This window comes from Populus alba, chromosome 10 (assembly GCF_005239225.2).
Source record: "Populus alba chromosome 10, ASM523922v2, whole genome shotgun sequence".
Classification (NCBI taxonomy): domain Eukaryota; kingdom Viridiplantae; phylum Streptophyta; class Magnoliopsida; order Malpighiales; family Salicaceae; genus Populus; species Populus alba.
The window spans coordinates 6,619,312-6,640,196 of record NC_133293.1 but is presented as its reverse complement, the minus strand read 5'-3'; the positions used below and the strand labels follow the sequence as shown (position 1 = coordinate 6,640,196).

The following is a 20,885-nucleotide window of genomic DNA, read 5'->3' as shown; positions in this document are numbered from 1 at the left end:
TTAAGCAAAGAAAAAAATGCTTGTGAATTCACCATCAATGTATGCCTTTTCAATGTATAGATAAACATGGTCTGAAAAGCAACTTGATTGCATGAATAAAAGAATGTTATGCTGTAGAAATGATTTAACATCCATGAGGCATGAACATTTAAGCTCTGTTTATTATTACAATTTAATAACTCTTAAAAAAAATTTAAATTTTTTTATTTTTTTATGATTTAAATTAATATTTCATTACTTTTTTTATATTATTTTGATGTGTTTATATTTAAAAAATTTTAAAAATAAAAATAATATTATTTTAATATATTTTCCAGTATAAGTAATCACACTCCTAAACATGCGTTGTCCATAGACGACAATGCTATCTACTACTACAACAGAACTTCTCTAATTGGACTCCCACGATAATTTTATAATCCTGGTTGCACTCCCCACTAAGACGACATTATTTTTCTCCAATCTTCTTTGTGGTCATCACGATGACCAGAAGAATAGCGCAAGCCCCACACTCCCAGAACTTAGTGGCACAGCACATAGCAGTTTACTTAACATTAACAAGGAGCACCACCATGCACAACTATGAACCATTCCACACTCTCTTCGTAGCCATAACCTTCCAAAATTATCAAAGGTGACCGCTAACCAGGACTTCGTCTCATGAATGGTCATACCCGAACAACAAAAGGATGAAAGAGCAAGCAGCCGAGATGAGATTTTAACCACGCTCCATGGCATAATTGCTCTCCATGGTATCATGCCAATGTTTTCCCTCTTCACCAAAGAAAACAGCAAAAAAATGGAGAGGAAGTGTGCCGAGAGATCCGAGCACAGGCTGAAATTTGTCTGCATAGTTCGATAATGCCACTAATTTTGACCTTGGGATTTTTAAATTTATGTCTTGCAACCAATAGGCCATGAGATTATCCTGACCTGCAAAGCCAGTCAAACAATTAGTCAACCGAGAAGCTCATCCAGACGCACACATTGAGGCGTCTTATATTAACCAGTAATTCTTGCAAATATAAACAAAAGGTGTCTATTTATGATTAGAATTTAAGTGTACTAAAACAAATCTCCAATCTATTCGATTGAAAGTACTAACGAGATATATAATGAAAAATCAAAATCAAAAATCAAAATTTAGAAGGATTCAAGACATGGTATCTAATTAATTAATTAATCCTTTGTACTCTCAATTTAACTTTTTTATATACCTTTGATGCTGAAATAAGCAACTGTAATGTTTAGCCAATTAGTGTGATTGTTGCATTTATGCTGCCACTTATTTTAAATTGCGAGGGCCTGAGAACAACAATTTGCTATTGCAAAACCTTCCCTGTTCGTTTTAGGGAAAGCATACAGTTAGATTCTCTAATTGCTCATGGGACTCCAGAAAAAATCTTGTGAGTTTATTATTCCTTTTCAATTACAGAATATTGAAATGCAAACAGCCTATGTCTCCAATACAGTGGTCTACAGCCAATAAATTTATAGTATGCCACAAATAGAATGACATTTCATGATCAAGGGCATAAGGACAAGTTCTTGTAAAGCATGTAAGTGAAGGGAAAGCCTATAATTCAAAGATTTACAGACCCGGATGATTACCTCAGCGAGATGAAGGTAAAGCACGCCAATTATCAGCAAGATTCATGACACGATCACGTGAAGTTGCTGATAGTTGTTGTAATATTACATTCTTGACATGAGCTGCTGCTGTTTCACCAGCACGAGTGGCAAGTTCCAGATAAACTACAGCTTTCAACTGCTCTCCTTCCTGTCCAAAATATCACCATAAGATCCTTAAACAGGCCAAAAGGTAATATAGAAGTGCTATCTGCATAGTTCATATCTAAGTTGCAGATATGATGGGGAAAGAAACCGTTGAACCATTAGCCCCATCCCACGTGACCTCTAAAGATGCCATGGGGCTTTGACAATGGGTTTTAGCTTTCTTAGGGTGGATTGCAAAGTTATGCTTGGGTAGTTGGCAACTTGTATTTCGACAAAGCACCAATCCTCATTCTTTTCCGAATCACAGGTTTCCACATGAAAAAAAAACAAAGAAGACCAAAAAGATGAAAGCAAGCAAAAGATCACAACTCAAAAACACGAGTCCAAACAAACACAATGCCAGGTGGGCATCCTTGGAAAAAAGGGAGAATGCAAAAAAGACATGCAAGTCAAATGTGCAAGTATCCTGCTCTCTCAACTATGCCCTTCCCATCCACATTTGTTATAATCTCCACCTTAATGCAACCTTTCAGAGAACAAATTAAATTAATTTACTTTATCCACTGCCTGTCCTGCAATTCAAATAAATATAGGTTAAATCAGCAATAACATACAGAAAAGAGTCCAAGTCCATGCTCAAACTGAGCTTTACTATGACCACGATCCGCTGCCCGCTTCATCCATTTTCTTGCTAGTCGATGACTCTGAGCTAAACCTTCCCCAACAGAGTAACACAATGCAACATTGTACATTGCACGCACATATCCACCTTCAGCCGCTTTTAGATACCACCTAGCCTGCATGAGAGAAAAGCTCACTACTTCTGAAGTGAACAGGCCAATCCACAAATTTATGGTAGAAGGACAAGAAGAGAGATCCTTACAGCCTCTTGTAGATTACAATTCACCCCACTACCTTGATGTAAACAAAGTGCGAATTGGTATTGAGCTCGAACATGACCAGATTTTGAAGCCTGAAATAACCATTTTGCTGCTTCCTTACGTTTCGAAGGTTCAGCTGCACATACAATAATAATCATAACAAGCACATGACTAGCAACTCATGACCAGATTTTGCTTTGTTGGAAGCTACTAGCCAAACCTTTTTATTTATTTATTTATTATTGTTATCAATGTTTTTCCCTTTCTGGGTTATTTTAAAAGCGATTAAAACTACAAAGTACGTTCATGTCATGACTAGATATTATCCGGAATCAATCAATCAAGAGAGCCACTCGCTCCCTTTCAAACGAATATTTGACAACTCAATTTAGCACCTTTTCCAACTTTTCTACAATTTTTTTGCTCCCTTTGCATTGCACAAAACAGAAACAAAGGGAAAATGAATAGAAAAGAAATTAAGAATTAGATACCTTGCAAGTAAGCAAGTCCAAGATTACACTGTCCAGAGCGGTCTCCAAGCTTAGCAGCCTTCTCATAAAGGGCAATTGCCTTGTCTTTGTCGCCAATTTCCCAGTAAAGAAGACCAGCATCAACCATAGCGAGGGTGGACCCACGAGCCGCACCTTTTAAAAAGGATTCGAGAGCCTTGTTCAAATTAGGGCGCACACCTCCTCGCCCATGCTTGAACCGCTTTCCCCATTTTAAGAACAACATCGCTTCTCTCAACGGCCGAAGCCCTTCGCTCCATGACTTGCACGCCAACGACGCCGCTTGCAAATCAGGCAGCGTGAACGATGCCGCTATTTTGGTTAGTACATCGAAGGGAAGTTTCGAGAAATCACCATCTGATGATCTTATTTGCCGAGAAGATGATGATGTTGACCAGAATTTGGAGGTAGATTTGAACTCTGATTGATGGAATTGGTGTTTGACCGGGAGCGATTTGAAACGAGAGCCGTCTGATCGACCAGGCCAGGTACTCTGCTTCATCTTCTTCGGTGGAGTGGTGAGCATGAACAGTGAAACGGGCTCCAGATTTCTGCTGGAAAGGAACAGAACACCGAGAAACGCCGTTACGGTTTAAGTAGAGTAGATACGAGGGCCGTTTCATAAGCTACGTCATTGATCAAGTGGGGCCGTTGAGCTCCGGGGGAAGTTACGTTCTCGAATATCCTTTTTCTTGTGTTTATGATAGAATTAGAACCTCAGAAAAAGATTTGTATTTGTTTCATCACCTAAAAGGCCAAGCCCAACCAAACAAAAGGCCTGGATCCATAAATGACGCAAACTACAATACTGACGGACTTTGTCCATGACAACTAAGCCCATTCCAGAACTTCTTTTGAAGTCACACCACATGTCACAATTTGTATCAAATGCACTAGACAAATATAATTTAATATGTGAATTTCTTATTATAAAAAAATATTTATCTCTTTGCGTTCTATCCACACACTTATTAAATCTGGCTTGGTCTAGCATATCAACTCGACTCAGCTTCTAACTTATGTTGGTTTATAAAAAAAAAAAAATTTAAAGTTGACATAATTAATTTGATAAGTCACTTTATGATCTAGTAATTTTTTTAAAACATTCAAAATAATATTATTTAAAAATAAAAATTTAAAACAATATCATTTTAATTGACCCAATTAATCTATCCAACCTATAACTCGAGTCTTTAACTAAGTAGGTTTAATAAATGTTGATTGTATCTTCAATTTAATACTATAGATTACATAATTATTTTTTTTACAATAAAAAAGTATTTATTTATCTTCTATTTTCAATCTAGTATTTTCCATAAAATAATAAAAAATAGACATGTTCTCCTTGATAATAAATTAATGAGTATATAGATCCAGGGACGGAGCTACATTGGGGAATAAAGGGGCAACTATCCCCTTAACTTTTTTTTTTTTTAAATAACTTATAAATTAAAATATTAATATAATAGCTTAAGTCATATTTTGCAAAAGGTAAAGAGTTAAGAGACAGCATATTAATGTGCTTTACTGTGATTGTTTGCATTCTCTCCTCTCAAAGCTCAAAGTAAAAAAATTTTATTTTGAATCCATTGAAAAATGCTTCTGGTATTTGAATTATAAGCCGGTTGCCTCAAATCTTTATTTTATTTATGTTTAACAAATAGAGAAGTAAAGGGATATGTAATGATTTTGTTCAATGGAAAAATAAAAACTAATCAACACATAGAAAGAAGGAAACCGGAAATATTCAGAGAGTGAGAGATAACCTTTTGTTGCTACTTATGTGGTTTGTGATTATACCATCCAAACTTTCTATGTTTGATACTTTGATTTGTTAGTTTCTTTGTAATATAAAAGCTCAGTGGTCGTTCAAACCGAAAATCTCAAGGGATTACAAACTTATACCATTTTTGTTATGAATTATTTCACAATATCATTATATGCAACTTAATAAGTTTGATGATCGTTTCACTGAGACAAGTACAAAGTTACTTATTTGTGTGGCATGTTTAAACTCAAGCAATTCTTTCTCTATTTTCAACAAAAAAAAGCTTATTCATTTGCTCTTTTTTTATCCCATTGAATTCTTAATTTATAGTGGACCTTATAGTACTTAGTCACCAACTTGATACGTATATTATTTATTTATGCCGTGATGACGAGTTCTCTGGTATTGAAGGTATTGCTAGTCTTGCGGAGAAAATGATAAAAATAAAGAAGAATTTCCTTATCAAATTGTTATTACTTCTACTAGTTGCAGGTTGTAACTGCTACAGTGGAAAGAGTTTTTTATGTCATGCATGCTGTCAAGAGTAGATTGCAAAATAGGATGGAAGATAAATGGATGAATGACAATTTGATTATATACATTGACAAAAATGTATTCGACAAGATTGATAATGAAGTCACTATGAAATGGTTTTAAAATATATAAAAAAATTAAAAAGAATAATTATAATGTAATTTTTTTTATTTTTAAAAGTATTTTTAAATTAAATTTATTTGATATGAGTTAGTACATATATTTCAAATTGATTTCTCTATATAACACATGCCTATATAACATATAATATCAATTATTTATTAATAACTTGCCCTTTCATTTAAAAAATCTTGATTCGTGACTATATAGATCCCATCATATATAAGAACTATCCATAATCTCATCCTTGTATTTTACAAAATGAGTTTTCTATCATCTGGGCATATCTTCCATACCAGAAGGTTGAATCACGATGCTCCAGGCAAATTCCACACTAATCAAGCCAGCACCATTAATAATTTGTAATATTTTCAGTTTAAACTATTTGATTAGCAGTAATCATAATGCGGCGATTCCATGTAGACTCCACTTCATTTGGGAAATTTTCTGAATCAATTCGAGGCATAAATTGCTCGGAATCTATCGTTATTCTGAAGAAAATTGGAATCGACGACAAAGACAGTCAAACTTGATGGCTTAATTGGCTCCACAAAAACTATGAACACGACTATAGGCTTGGCCTATAGAATCCACAGATATTTTGGTTTGTTTTTTTTTTAATTTTTTTTATAGATATTTTAGAGTGCTAAAATAAAAAATATTATTTTAATATATTTTTTTTAAAAAAAAAACTTTAAGAAATATCATCTGCCGCCGGCCACTAGAATTGTATGTTCGGTGGAACTTACTGTTCGAGGATGTTGACAAGTGATAGTGCTCTTCACTCTATTAAACTGTGCAGTGCCCTGACGCTCATGCAATTAAACACAGTTTGCCAGAAATAAAACCTCGTCACCTTCTCCGATGAAAGATGTGCTTCTTTTTATTTTTTTTATTTACGTAGTTGTCCGGGTCAGCTTGCGCGCACTACGACTAATCTCACGGCTCACTAAACATCCTGCAAATGCAGTAATCATGTAAGGTATCGCGGGGGTGACAGGCGTTCATAGTAAGGTTTGAACCCAGGATGCAGAGAAAGGAAACAAGTCCCTTCAACCGCTGGACCAAGACCTCAGATGTTTCTTGCTTAAGCTGAAGATGACCTTCTTTCTTAGAGTAGTCAGGACCACAACAAAAATGGCTACTTTTTTCTGGGTGTAGCTATAGAAAATACAACACCAAGCTGATAATATTTAACATACCTTTTGAATTTATCATAAAATGACTGTGTTTTTTTAATAAACTAATAAATTAAAGCTCGTCACTTTATAAAGTTCCAGGATTAAACCACCAGATTACGCACATACAATTTGATAGTTTCATAATTAAACAACCTCTTCTTACTGTTCTCTGTCGGAATAGGATTTAAAGAGCTTAATGGCTTAATAAATCTTTTGAATAAATAGATAAATCAAAATTTAAAGAAGCTATTTCTGTGCATCCGATCGATTATTAATTGAATACATATAAAAAAATTATAAGAAAAAACTCCTTATTTAAAATCAATTTCTGCTTTAATAAAAAACTTCTAACCCCACCTCTAGATTTTATGTTTTGAATAAATATTTATATTTATTACATTCTACTATGCTGACACTTGACAAAACAATAGTAAGTGATTAAAATAGAAATGACAAATGCTGACCTCCCAATTCTGTCAGGAGGCTTCTGATGTCTAAGATAGTCGCTTTAAATCTATGAAAATCAACTCGGTCCTTGTAAATCAAGCGAATGGCCTCCCGAGAATCCGAGTTACAAAGGAGTCCTCTTCTATGGCCCATAGTTTTAAGACCCGGCCAGGTGGTCGGCCCGGTCCAAGGCTCAGGTTCCAGGTTTTGACAGGGTCGCCAGGTCGGCCGGGTCAAAATTTATTTTTAAATTTTTTTAAAAAAAAATCAAAACGACGTCGTTTTAGCAAAAAAAAAAAAACAAAAAAGTCAACGGGTTTAGGGGCGGGTGTTGACCGAGTCTTGCCGGGTCCCGGGTCGACCAGGTCTGGCCGGGCCAATTTCCAAACGGGTTTTGGCCTCCACCCGGACTAGTCCCATGCCCGGGTCGGCCGGATCCCGAGTTGACCCGCCGGGCCGGTCCGAATTTTAAAACTATGCTATGGCCTCGATCTCGAGCTAGGAGAAGACCATGTTTCCTATTTTTCCAGGCTAGTAATTCAGGAAGTAAATTAGATTCCACACCTGTAAAGCATGCAACTCCAGGTAAAAAATAATATAAATTATATATTAAAATTTTATTTAATAACTTATGTAAAAACCTTCAGGTAAAAAATCATAAATTGACTAGTTTTAGGTAAAACAAAATAATTCGTAACTCTTGATTGGGTGATCAGAAAATTCTGAAAATTTGCGTTGCAACTTAAATTGTTAGGTTGAAATTATTTTTTAATATAGTAATATTAGAGTTTTAATGGTTAAACAATTACGAGTTTAAATTTTATTATTTTTATTTATTTAATAAAAATCAAGCACAAGATAATATAAATCCGTATAAATTTCAAGCTCAAAGACTTTTTTTTGAATTAATATAAATTATATCTTAAAATTTATTTAATAATTTAAATTATTAAATTAAAATGATTTTTTTAACAAATAACTGCTTCAGCTGTGCTATTAATGAAATAAATAATACTGACCATTAAAGAATGAAAACAGTGCGCCCTCCCTGAAAATATATAGTCTCTCTGCTCTGCATCAGAACAGAGATGCAGAGCAGAACAGATGGAGGATCACAACATCGGAACAGATGGAGCTCAGGTAACTGTACAGGAAAAACTGTAAAATGCCAATCAAAGGGTAACTCGTTAATTAAAAGAATAAAAACTTAATTTGGCTAGAGAATTAACATCCAAATCCGAAGTTCCAAACTCGATCCCTGGGCATATGTTTGCTTGCATAATTGGTGCCATGCACCGATTAAAATACTTTGCTCTCTTGTCTAGCTTAATGGTAAAATAGAAAACTTATCGAGAGTTGAACATTAATTAATATGCAAGCTTACACTAATCGCCAATCATGCATGATATCCATGGATGGCGCTTCATGTGATCTCCAATGAAGTTACTATGCTTCCACTCAACAAATCAATATCAATATCATGTATGCTAGTATAATATTCGTTGAAAGTTTATATTATTATTAATTTTATGATTTATGAAATTAGTCAAAGTGCAAACTAACTAAAACACCTATATATATATATATATTAATGATGAACAGTGTTTTCGTCCTTGTAAATTCATCACTGCTACACTTCCATTCTTGTAGCTCAACGTTTATCAATGTTGCCCTACAGTGTTTTAAGGATTAACAACAATATTTCTGTACTGTTTTAAAAAAATTAAGTTCAAACGAAGGCGATAAACTATTGCTATGAAGCCAGGTGCCAAGACAGACTCGCAGCTTTTACACAGACGTGGTGCAAATCCATTGCCTCGGTACAGCTCCGATCCCGAGAAAGCTTTCTTTAATGTAACTAAAAGAAACCCAAGATTAGGTGAACGTCCCCTAGCTAGCTATCTATAATTCTATACATGCTGTCGCTGTTGTAAGTTGTAACATTATGCTTTGCTTTCATGATTAACATTAATATTCTATAGTCTGTACCGAGTGAACAATTGGGTGTCCTTGATTATTAGGATTAGATAAGACTAGATAAGTGTCTGTGTGTGTAAGTGGCTCCGTCAATTATTGGTATGAGATGCCATACTTGAGCTTGAGAATTTTAAATAAGGTCCACTCAACTTGCTGGCATAGGATTCTAATCTACCGATCCATATTTTATTTGTCCTTTTTAATGGTTATATCGGAGAAAACACTCGGAGAGAACCTTCCCGGCCCGCCCCACTACCGTGAGAGTTCAAGGTGGTGGGGTGGGTCACTAGCTAAGAGAACAAGTATGTTTGATATCTTGATAGTTTTTACTTTTGTAATTAAAAGAAAATTATAAAATATAAGCTCATATAAGGGAATTTTATAGTGGAATTCATATAAAATCACAGGATAATCAATACATAAAAGGTTTGATTAAGGTGTCAATGGCAGCAAGGGTTGAGGGGACTTTGTCTCGGTCAATCAGGCCATGGAGCATCTTCTTATCTTTGAAAAGGATTTACCTTTACTTAGATGTTGACTTGCATTTGTCAATATTTGGTACGCATGGCCATGAACAGCCCCATACAGAGAGACGGCAAGATATCTACAGCTTGTGTCAGAGGATGAGAACAAAATGAAACTGTTGTACTCGGTGGTTGCTACTCAGCTGATGCTGATGTGTTGTTCTAAAAAATTATGTGTTTAATTTTCTTTTATAATTAAAACAAAAAACAAAACATTGGCGTGTTTTAATTAACCTAAAAAATACACAAATACTACCTTAGTTATTATGTTTCTCTTGAACATGGTTGTAAAATAAAGCCACTGCTAGAACAAAGAACATAAAAAATAATGATGATGAAGAGAACAGTTTAATTTGCTAAACATACAAAGAAAACATGTCAGTGAATTATTCCAGATTCTTACTTATAAAACCTGTACAAACAATAACTAAGATCCTCCTGCTAAAAAGCTAACGGCGCCTGCCTAACTGGATCAAACAAAGGAAACTAAAAAGAAAAAAGAAGAAGCAAATCAAGAGCAGAGGAGGAGGCAAATTGAACTTGGAAGAAATGAATCAATGACGATCAGTTTGCCCTTTGTACAAAAAGGGTTTCCAAGTCAGGGGGGGTGAAGAACTCCCTAACACCACTGGTATAATTACACTTGAAAGTAGCTTTCCGCTTCCTCGGAGCCGGAGGGCACACCAGTCTAGAAGGAATTCTTGCTTCTTCACTGGTAGGCGTTGTTGAAGCAGTAGTGCAGTTACTCTGATCATCATCTTCGTTGATCTCTTTCTCCACTGGATTTGTAGATATGGGCTTTAAAGGAGCTCTCAAAGGAATCCCAGCAATAACCCATCTCTTACTACCGTCTAAATCCAAGCCACCGTCCACGGCCGGAGGCTTCTTCGAGAAACCCATATGGTATGTTTTGGATCCAAAACTAGCACAAACCAACAGTGTTATTATAGGAGTAGCTAGGCAGGCAGCGAGGAATAAGGAATAAAGCTTGCTAGCACACAGAGAATAAATAAAGCTGAGAGGTTCTGTGATTTGTGTGGGGATCGGTAGAGAATCAAATGAAACCAGAAGGAAAGTGAATAGCAGAAGAAAAGTTGTAAAGGGAAGATGAAAGAGGAGATTCTTGTGAAAGAGTCTTTGTGAAGCTAGCTAGGGAAGCTACGAGCTAGGAATAAATGGAAGAAAGGAGGAAAGGAAAGGAAACGAAAGCAGTGTTCTAGTTAAGCAAAAAGCTTTAAATGTGGAGGAGGACTGGCTGGCTAGCTTGCTAGATCAGTGATGTCCAATGTTCTGTTTATACCAACCAGATTCTTCGTGGCTAGAGTGAGAAAGAAAAGCAAAGAAAGAGAACCCGAGGACGAACCTCATGACATAAGCTGATCTATTTAAGATTTATTTATTAGCAAGTGAATCAAAAGATAATATTTCCCAATAGTTGGTAGTGGAATCGTGGTGGTGAGTAATTTATGAAAAACAAATTTAATATAAATATATTAAAATAATTTTTATACATATAATTTTTATTTTTGATATTAATATATTAAAATAACTGAAAAAACACTAAAATATATTAATCGAATATATTTTTAAAAATTTTCAAACATAATTATAAAAACAATAATAAATATATACTAAGTGTTTCTTTAAAATAACATTTCAAGCAGAGTTTTTAAAAATTTTACAAAAAAATATATTTAAAATTAGTATTTTTTAATTTTTTTAATACGTTGATATTAAAAATATTTTAAAAAAAATATTATTATTTTAATATATTTTGAAATAAAAATAAATTTAGGGGCGTTTGTTTACTTGGAAAATGATTTTCGGAAACCACTTTCCAAACTTTTTTATGTTTATTTGTCATTAAAAAATTGATTAACGAAAAATACTTTACAGTCGAAGAAAAACTTTAGCTTGATTTTCAGGAAAATGTTTTTCTTTTATTTTGGACGGAAAACTCTTTCCAGAAATCATCAAAAAATTAGAAATATCATATTATTTGTTGATTATATCAAATTTTGATTCTCAAAGTTTTGATTGATATATATTTTGTTTGAATCCTTTTATTTTAAATTTCATCTCTTAAAATTTAATTTAATTTGATTTTTATATTAACTTTTTTCTTATTTTTATGATTGTTATTTACTTTTTTCTTATCAATTTTTTAATTTGAAATTTTTTATCTATCAAATTTGGTCTTCATTCTTTTTATTTTTATTTATTTTATTTTAAAGTAATTTATGAAATTATAATTATAAAATTATATTTTTTTCAATTTCATTCTCATTTCAACTTTTTAATTTATAAGATTTATTCTTATTATTTTAAGAAACTTAAAAAAAAATTAATAAGTTATTTTCCAGTTTATTTTTCATAATATAAATAAATGTTGAAAATTTTTTTTTTTTTTTTGATATTATCAAAATATTAGAAAATAATTTATTTTTTAAAATAAACAGGCTTACTAAAAAAAAAAAAAAGAGAGAGTGGAGTGCGCGTTAAACAAGCTGGCCAATGGCAGCAGAACTTAAAAATAGAGGATTGATTGACTTGGATTTTGGCGCCAAAGCTTTTGGGCATCACATCGGGATTATCAATCAATCACCACTGCCTCTTTTTCCTTCCTTTATTGCACCCAATGTCTTGTGAAAATTTGTAGAAAAGGATGTTCAACGTTAGTGTTTTTTTTTTTTTTAATTATTTTTTATTATTATAAATATAATTATTATCATCATCATCATCATATATTATTATTATTATTATTATTATAAATATCACTATTATCATTATTATTAATACTATCATATCATAATTCAAAAAAGTATAACTCAACTAGTTAAATCCTGAATTACTTTTTAGAAATTATCAATTCGAGTTTTACAAAATTCAAGATCATTGAAGACTTACATGGTTGTTAACTTTAAGGCTCGTGAGATTAATCGAAGTACCCGTAAGCTAACATGGACACCTACACACACTAAAATGTTGCAATATAATAATAGTTACTAAATCTAAATGGATGTGATTTGAGTTAGGTGTATTTAAAATAATTAGGGTATTAGTAAAATTTATATTATTTAACCAAATTTAATCCATTAAAATTAGTTATCATAAATACTATAAATGATGGAAAAAAAAAAGATAGATATCATGGTTTAATATATTTAAAACTAGCCGAACCTCTCAACATTTATAGCTGATTAAATATAAGTAATGCTAGAAAATTCTTGGTATCAATAGCACTTTTCTTGGTAGCTAGCTATAAAATATTAATAAGAAAGTAGAAAAGTGTGATGTATCTTATGAACCTAGGACACCAACTATTAATTTCATCTTTTTTTTTTTTCTTAAAGTTTTTTTTTTCCCGCCACTTGAATGATTTTGCTTTCATGTTATGCATATTACAGACAAGAGTTCTACTAGCCTGAGAAAAGAATTCAAATATATCTAATAAAATAATTTATTCAGTCATTTATCTCTGTAAGTATATTTTTTTTTAAGATCATCAAAAAATAAGGAATTATATGTACTCATCTGGAGATATTTGTAACATTCATACTAAAAATTATACCAACTTATTATATCCAATTCACTCGGATTCAAAAAAATTAAAAGTGTCGGGTTAAAAATTTATAAATTATTAAAAAAGTGGGGTTAATTATAATTATAATTATGAATCCAAACTCAGTCCAAATATATCTATGAATAATGAATACCCCTAATTGAAGTTATAAGTTAAACAAGTTGATTTAAGTTAAATAAATTCTTTTTTAACAAAATATAAATAAAAATAATAATAATAATTTATTCTAAATTTAGGATGTTTATACGACCATCTGTTTTGAACTTTGTATGGGGCTTTTTGCCCTTTCAGTTCCTTTCATCAAAGAAACTTTCATTTGTCAAATATATATGAAGAAAACATGGCATCATCATAATCATAAGAACATTTATCATACTTTGTAGTCTATAAAGATGGACTAAAGCTCTCTTTCAATCAGCCTGTTTAATTTGTTATATATTTTCAGGCTTTCAATGGTTAATTTTTCTATTTTCCCCCCCCCCCTTCACATAATTCCAGACAAATATATACTTTGGAACTACGGTGTTCGTCGGTGTAATTTCGCATTAATATCGTTACCCAGCAAGAAACCAATGAAAAATCAAAGGGAACAATATGAAAATTAATTAACTAGAGACCCTTTTCAAAATTCCACAAACCCTAGTTTTGATTTGGATTAGAACATTAATTGACTGCATGATACTTGAGAGTGTTTTGAAGCTTACATTATTAATAGAAAATTCGATTCCACATACTACAGGCTAGAGGCAAGACCGTGTAACCCATGATTTCCGCTTTTGAAATTTCAGACATGCAACTTGCTGGAAAAAGCAAGCAGGGGTTCAGGTCCCTTTCACTTTTCCCATGACCATTTCCCATCAACAGGTGCTGCTGGCAGGATTTGCTGATCAATTTTTTTTCTACCAGTCTTTTGCCCCTTTTCACTGGTTACTTCCTTGTTTTCCATATCACGTATATTCAGATTTTGTACGATCACGACAAGTGCTTTGGTTAAGTTATAATTGTTTTTTTAAATTGTTTAGTGTGTTCATAAAAATATTTTTTTTATTTTAAAAATTATTTTTGATATTAATATATCAAAATAATTTGAAAATACTAAAAATATATTAATTTAAAATTAAAAAATAAAAAAAAATTTCAAATTTTTTTCAAAAACTCTTTGGAAAAAACAAAAGCATACAGAATGCCACACAAATAATATTTTATTAAAATTTAATTTTTTATATATTTTAAATTATTTTGATACTAGTTAAAAATATTTTTAAAAAATAAAAAAAATATTATTTTTATATTTTTTAAAAATATCTATTATTACGATCTCAAATACAAACAAGATATATGACTAAACAATAAAAAAAAAAAAAAAATTGCTTATGTCATAGTCAAAAAATGAAGAAATGCAGCATTAAAAGACCTAGAGGGCAAGCACTTGAGGGAGGTTGTATGCCTTATTCACGAGGAGCACACAAGAAGCTAGGACTAATTAAGCAGAAAAGGGAACGAAACGCTTAAATTCCAGGCCAACTAATGGTTTTATTTTATCAGTTGCTTAGGGCAAGATATTGATGCGAAGAGGCAGAAGTAGGCAACCATTTAGTAGCTAGCTAGCTCATCAGACTAATTAAGTGAAGCTTGAGCTTTCTTCACCTTTATGGATGACAGTATTAGATGCCAGATTAAGTACACATTCATCCAGTCGATTGATATTTGAGTGATGAGTAGCAGCAGAATGAGTCTTCAACAGAATTTAGTTTATAATGCCAAATACAGGCAATTCAAGGAAGCATATACGAAACAGCTTGCAATTGCCCAATAATATGATACAATTTGCAGAATTTTAAGGATTTCTTACAACCTTGAATAACCACCGCGGTCATCATATTGCTCCATGAACTCATCGTTGAACTTCTTGAAACTGGCCATGATTTCTGGCATTTCTTCCTCTGCTGGTAAAATGGTTGTCCTTAAATGAAATACCCTGCAAGAAAGCATAACAATCATACACTAGCATTTAATTACAGTTTAGGAACAGACTCATCTAGAGACGTGCTTTTGCACACCCACAAAAGTAAAGGATGGGGGTGGGGGGTGCAAAACCCCCTTCAGAAACAAAAGGAGAGAAGTGAGAAGAATAATTCCACATATACCTGTCAGAAGCATACACGTAATCCTCATAAATACGTGATTCAAATTATGATGCGAATATATAAAAAATTCAGTATGTGGCAAGAAATCAATCCACATGAAGAGAAACATAGCCAAGAGAATTGGCTGAACTTTTCAAGACAGTTTTCTTTTGTTTCGTCTCATATGTGTCTGTGTGCATGCATGCTTGTGTGTTCAAGCCCTGTAAAACTATTAAAAAGAATGCAATAGGAAAATGGCATTTAGCTACGGCTAAATCAAGAGTTTAAATCAAAAAGAAAAATCAGAAGTTACCCTTCTTTTTGTCCAAATCCTGAACCAGGGACTGTGGAAATGCCAGTGGCTTCCAAAAGCTTGAGACAGTAGAAAACATCAGGAACTTTTCCAGCCTTTTTGGCAGCCTCCATTGCTTTAGGTGGCAATCGTATTTGAGGAAATGAATACATGGCACCTAAAACCAAATTCCACAATGTCATACAACGTCCAAGTACAGATTGGGAGTGAGATCACAAAATGCAAGATATTAAAAAAGCTAAGAAACAACAATTTACCTTCTGTGAAATTGCATATCACATTTTTGCAGCTGTTGAATCCATCAGTCATCATCCTGGCTCTTCTCCTTAATGATTCAAGGATTCCTTTGCTGCGTTGTTTTGATCATAAAACATTGTTATTCCTTGCTCAAAGTAGACAATTCTTTTGACTTGACAATGGACATTAATAGTATCCATTAACTAGTTTGGAAATCAGATTGACAGTTTAGCAGAGTACTAAATCAAAGGGGAATGTCCTTGGTTCAATTTCATTTATCATCGTGAATACTGAATTAACTCCTTAGAAACTAAATCTTAGCAGGCGTACCTTTCCCTAATGAACTGCTCATATGAAATATCTCCAGGTTTAAGCGGGTTGACCATCAGCCCCATCTGTAAATAGCTTGAGTTTGCTTTAACAGGAACTGGAGCACTAACGAGAAACAAGCACTGGATCTCCCAGCTAAATAGATAAAATTACCACAGCAGAAAGTATGCAGGTCTACTTACAAATATTTGCGCAGGGACATTTGGACTGAGTGATACTGATGCAACCTTATAAATCTCATCAACAGTCTGCAGCATAAATCATTATAAACAAAGATGACTTTTGAATGTTTGTAGTTCAAATACTGCTCGAATTGAAAGATCCTTCTAATGTTTAATTTCCATATTGCATGTCATAAAACACATGAGATTAAAAACATTGAACATTTATTATGAGAAAAAGAAATCTGTTTTATCAATAGATAGAATAAAGCTAAGAGAATTTGTGAATCATACGAAATGATATAAGCTAAGAGAATTCTAGTCAACCACATCTTTTTTTTTTTCCCAGCTTTCTGTAAATTTTATATTGTTCTGTAGTTCTTTTATATTTTGTTTGGTTATGAATGCCTAATTGTTTTTATTGTATGAATGCCTAAATTAATATTTGCAAGAAACACATAACTTGCAACTCAAAGAAGGATGCAAATATCTATATGATAAAAAACAAACCTTCGGAGGAATGTTTGTCATCTCAAAGTATCCACCCCGCTGCCCACATTCACCCCAATATCCTTTGGACACAGTGTGGAAAGAAACAAGCTGGACTTCCTTGCTCATGGGTGGGCCCATGCCCATCAAAACCTTCAAAGTCACGGCAAAAATATTATTAATAATTTAATACCAGTTGTAACTCCAGGTAACAAATACTCGAATTTAGAGGCAAAACAATAATTAAATTACCTTTCTAGCACTAATAAATGGACGTTCATCCTGGTAAATGTTCTGCTGATAAACTTCATCTCCAAGAAGAGCCAAGTTTTCTTGGTAACAGAAGCGCAATATTTCCCTTAAATTAGCTTCACTAAGACACTGACCAGTGGGGTTGCCTGGGTTAATAATCACCATTGCTTTTACCTGACCATACATCAAATATATTAAAGATTTAGTTTGCGGTAATGAGCATTATAAGACACATTGGGTCAGCAGCTGATGCATGCACATATAATATTAAAATAGAAGCGGACAATAGACCAGTCTTCACGAGTAGATAGAATTTCCGAGAGTAATCATCCAAATAACTGGCCAATACAAGTAAAATCCAGGCAGTTAAAATCGATACCCTATCCATTCTGTTCTTCCAGTTTTCTGTTAAATTCTAAGGTTCCTATTTCCAAATAGATATCAAGCAATTGCATGTATACGAGGTATATACAAGGATGAGTCAAAGCATACTAACAGTTATTCCTTTATAGCGAGCTTGTGCAACCGATTGTCTAAGGTTATTAACATCAAGACCCCAGTTTTCTGTCTCTTCTAGATAATATGGAACGAGGGAACCGCCAAATAGAGAAATTGCAGCAGAGTAAAGCGGGTACTGTGGCACTGGAACCAAAACCTGACAAATACATGATTTTTTTTATTAACAGGCTTTGTCTGGTAAATGATATGATAATAACACTAAGATAAAGAAAACCTCTATCATTACCAACAAGAAAGAAGGGGCTGGGAAAATATTTAGAAGAAGCCTGCATTAAATCAAAGAACGAGACAGTAGTACTTCCATTCATTGCAGGGAAGTATACTTACCCCATCACTTTCACCACGGATAATAGTATTCAAGATCTGCATGACACCTTTACTGGCACCATCAGTGAGAAATATGAGTTCTGGGTCACTGTCAACAAAGTGAGCAGCAATGTGAGCTTCAGCTTAACACTAGCAGACCAAAGACAACAGCTATTTATTCAAAACACAACCGCACACAGAGAGATAGAGAGAGCAGAAAATGACCATCGTATATAACAACATCACCTTGGATATCCATCACGCCTTTCAATGAAATCTGCTACCTCCTTCCTAACTCCAGGCATACCTCGAGAGTCACTGTAAGCACCTAAACATGTGAACAAGAGTAACTTTAATTTGCATTGCAGGTTCTCATGGCTGTGTCACAGTGGAACCACTCTTTAACTAGCTAGAGCAGCAAGATATTGAAAACCATAAAGTTCTCAAGGCAGGAACATCTAAGAAAGGAATATGGGAGACAATGAAATGACAATAGGAAAGGAATGTGTGGAGTTGGCATAAGGTGAAGCATCTAGAATACAACCACCTAAAAAAAAATTCTTAATGTTTCAGTACTTGTGTGATTTACTAACCCTCCACTGACCAACCTGTAAATGCAAGATACCCCAATGCACTTAATAATGTTTCAACCCTTTTCCAAAACTTATGCAAGGAAAGGCAGGTAAAAAGAAGATACCTAGACCACCAGTAGTCAAAGCAAGATAATGCTTAGCTTTTGCAATAGCATCCGCAGGGAATAGCAACCCTACATTTGGATCATCTAGTAGAAATGGTGCTTGGCAGAGAGCAACCACCTACAATAGAACTTTCCATGGTTCAACTCAACTATATAGACAAGAATCCATAAGCAACTCAAAACAGTTCATTTAAGCAGTAAATACAAAAGATACATATACAGAGATTTAAGATACTGCAACTTTACCTGGCGAGGAAAGGTAAGTGGCTTCTGTCCAAGAGCATGAGGATTGCCAACATTTGTGAAAATAATCTACAGAATAAATTTGAAGCAGTGAGACTCAAAGAAATAGGCAAAGGATAATGACATTTAACACACACACTATGTATTTAACACACACACACACACTATGTATGTATTAAATGTTTTGTACTGGTCGATTTAGAGCCAAAATACAGACGTCTTCCCATGGTTTTTTCAAGGAATTAAATCACATGTGAAGTAAGATTTTACACATAAAGTAACAAGTGAAGGCACTAGAATCATATTAGAAGGTCTAACATTCAAGATTATCGTTGATTGCCTAGTGCAAGATCATGGAGCATATATCACTATTGCATGGCTCATGGCTGTGCTACAAAATATGCAAGTACATGTAATGGCAAAACATGCTGTACTTTAACATACAAATTATATGGAATAAAAAATATAATTGAATATGCATCTCCTATAGGACTAGGTTTTCACAATTGATGAGAGAAAAAGCCTCCCTCTAATGAAAAGCGTGCATTACATTTGACAAATTCCTTCATGAATTCAAAAGGGAAAAAAATATAGAACACAAACAAGAGGTACATCCAACAAATTAATTGGCAGTGACGTGTATGAACACTTGGAAGACAATGAATCAGCAACTGGAACTAGAAGCAGTGATGGCAGTGCTAGTAATAAAATTGGCCAACTGATATGTGTGAAAATCGACTAAAAAGTCTCCAGTTGTTGCATCCACATAAATTCAGTAGAATTTCAACACATTTATTTAAGTTAACTTTCAAATCCACGAAACATCATAAGCTAAATTACGAACAACAACATGTCTGAAGAAAATTTGATCAGACTTAATATAATATAATACAATATAAATACCTTCTTCCCTTCCTTTTGAAGCTCAGAAGCTCGAAGATATAACTCGCCTCTTACAGCATACTGAACCTTCTTGACATTTTCATTCAACGATTCATAGTCTAATGCTCTAGGTGCCATGATGGTTAGTCTACCTTCTCACTCGGTCTGAAAAATCAGGCAAGAGAGCAAATTCAGTTTCTAGTCAACAATTTTCATCGGTAAACATTGGAATGAAAACAAAACAAAGCATTAAATGAAACACCAACATGGCCACTCTAATCATAAGAAAAAAATACACCCAATTGTCAGAATTTTAATCTAAAAATAACATTTCCACCTACGAATTTACACCAACCAATGAATATTCAGCAAATGCGTCAGAAATTTCAATAACAAGCATCAAATTAAGATTCTAGAATCAGACAAAGAATATATTAACACAACTTCAAAAGAGACAAAAAAAAAAAATCAAACCCAAGATTGTGAAAGAAAAAACCAAATTACAATGGTGACGCATGCGAAGCACTGAAACTGGGCAAAACTCCAAAAGAAGCACACTGTTGTTGTGCTAAACAAAAATAATCAAACAACAAATAAATGAATCTAAGAGGTGAAATGGGTCAACGATTGAATTCATTTCCAACGAGATTTTCCTTCAAGAGATTAAAAATAAACATCAAATAGTTTAGTGAAATTACCTGTCTGTGACACTGGCTGCTTGGGATGGGAGACTGACGTGTGTGTTTTCTGCTGGGGCTGTGCTGCACGCACAAGGGAAGAATTTTTCCTTTTTTGTGTCAGAAATAAATTGGGTGTGAGGATATATTTATATATATATATATTCACAACTATGTGGCAGCACATACACATAATATTGGCGAGCACCAGAGCCACTGAAATTTGGATTATTTTGGACTTTATTTTTTTTATTTATTTAACACGAAGGGATAAAGTTATCAGGATTCAACAAGTGTGGTGTAGCTTCGAACTGTGAGTTCTTGGTAGATAAGTAATCAGACAATCTTTTGTTGTTATATCTCTTTGTTTTATTTTGGCACGAGTAAGAGAG

The 20,885-nt window shown here is 33.5% G+C and overlaps 3 protein-coding genes across 3 annotated transcripts; all 3 read right to left on the bottom strand.

The window, feature by feature from the left end:
• Positions 1-276: 276 nt before the first annotated feature.
• LOC118045371 (F-box protein At1g70590) lies at positions 277-3,841 on the bottom strand. Its single transcript, XM_035053975.2, has 5 exons — positions 3,110-3,841; positions 2,621-2,754; positions 2,352-2,534; positions 1,612-1,780; positions 277-933 (listed from the first exon to the last, which is right to left on the bottom strand). The coding sequence occupies exons 1-4, from the start codon at positions 3,651-3,653 to the stop codon at positions 1,613-1,615; spliced, it is 1,029 nt and encodes a 342-aa protein (XP_034909866.1). The 5' UTR covers positions 3,654-3,841; the 3' UTR covers positions 277-933; position 1,612.
• Positions 3,842-10,242: 6,401 nt separating this feature from the next.
• Positions 10,243-10,578, bottom strand: LOC118045370 (cyclin-dependent protein kinase inhibitor SMR6). The gene has a single exon (XM_073411733.1). It carries the CDS (start codon positions 10,576-10,578, stop codon positions 10,243-10,245), a length of 336 nt encoding a protein of 111 aa, XP_073267834.1.
• A 4,413-nt stretch (positions 10,579-14,991) lies between these two features.
• Positions 14,992-20,668, bottom strand: LOC118045367 (glutamate--glyoxylate aminotransferase 2). The gene is made up of 14 exons (XM_035053971.2): positions 20,515-20,668; positions 19,838-19,981; positions 18,938-19,003; positions 18,692-18,809; positions 18,241-18,322; positions 18,016-18,103; positions 17,666-17,824; positions 17,170-17,343; positions 16,939-17,070; positions 16,450-16,515; positions 16,268-16,332; positions 15,958-16,049; positions 15,701-15,857; positions 14,992-15,239 (listed from the first exon to the last, which is right to left on the bottom strand). Exons 2-14 carry the CDS (start codon positions 19,952-19,954, stop codon positions 15,110-15,112), a joined length of 1,446 nt encoding a protein of 481 aa, XP_034909862.1. The 5' UTR covers positions 19,955-19,981; positions 20,515-20,668; the 3' UTR covers positions 14,992-15,109.
• Positions 20,669-20,885: the final 217 nt, after the last annotated feature.

Bases quoted from the DNA above. Each gene is read 5' to 3' on its own strand.
- LOC118045371 (XM_035053975.2), bottom strand. From the start codon at position 3,653: ATGCTCACCACTCCACCGAAGAAGATGAAGCAGAGTACCTGGCCTGGT. The intron at 2,755-3,109 runs GTATCTAATTCT...TTGTATGTGCAG, and splicing joins TGGACTTGCTTACTTGCAAG to CTGAACCTTCGAAACGTAAG. The intron at 1,781-2,351 runs GTATGTTATTGC...TATTTTGGACAG, and splicing joins ATGGACTTGGACTCTTTTCT to GAAGGAGAGCAGTTGAAAGC.
- LOC118045370 (XM_073411733.1), bottom strand. From the start codon at position 10,578: ATGGGTTTCTCGAAGAAGCCTCCGGCCGTGGACGGTGGCTTGGATTTA.
- LOC118045367 (XM_035053971.2), bottom strand. From the start codon at position 19,954: ATGGCACCTAGAGCATTAGACTATGAATCGTTGAATGAAAATGTCAAG. The intron at 17,825-18,015 runs GTAAGTATACTT...TGTATTTGTCAG, and splicing joins TCCGTGGTGAAAGTGATGGG to GTTTTGGTTCCAGTGCCACA. The intron at 15,858-15,957 runs GTAAATTGTTGT...ATTTGGTTTTAG, and splicing joins GATATGCAATTTCACAGAAG to GTGCCATGTATTCATTTCCT.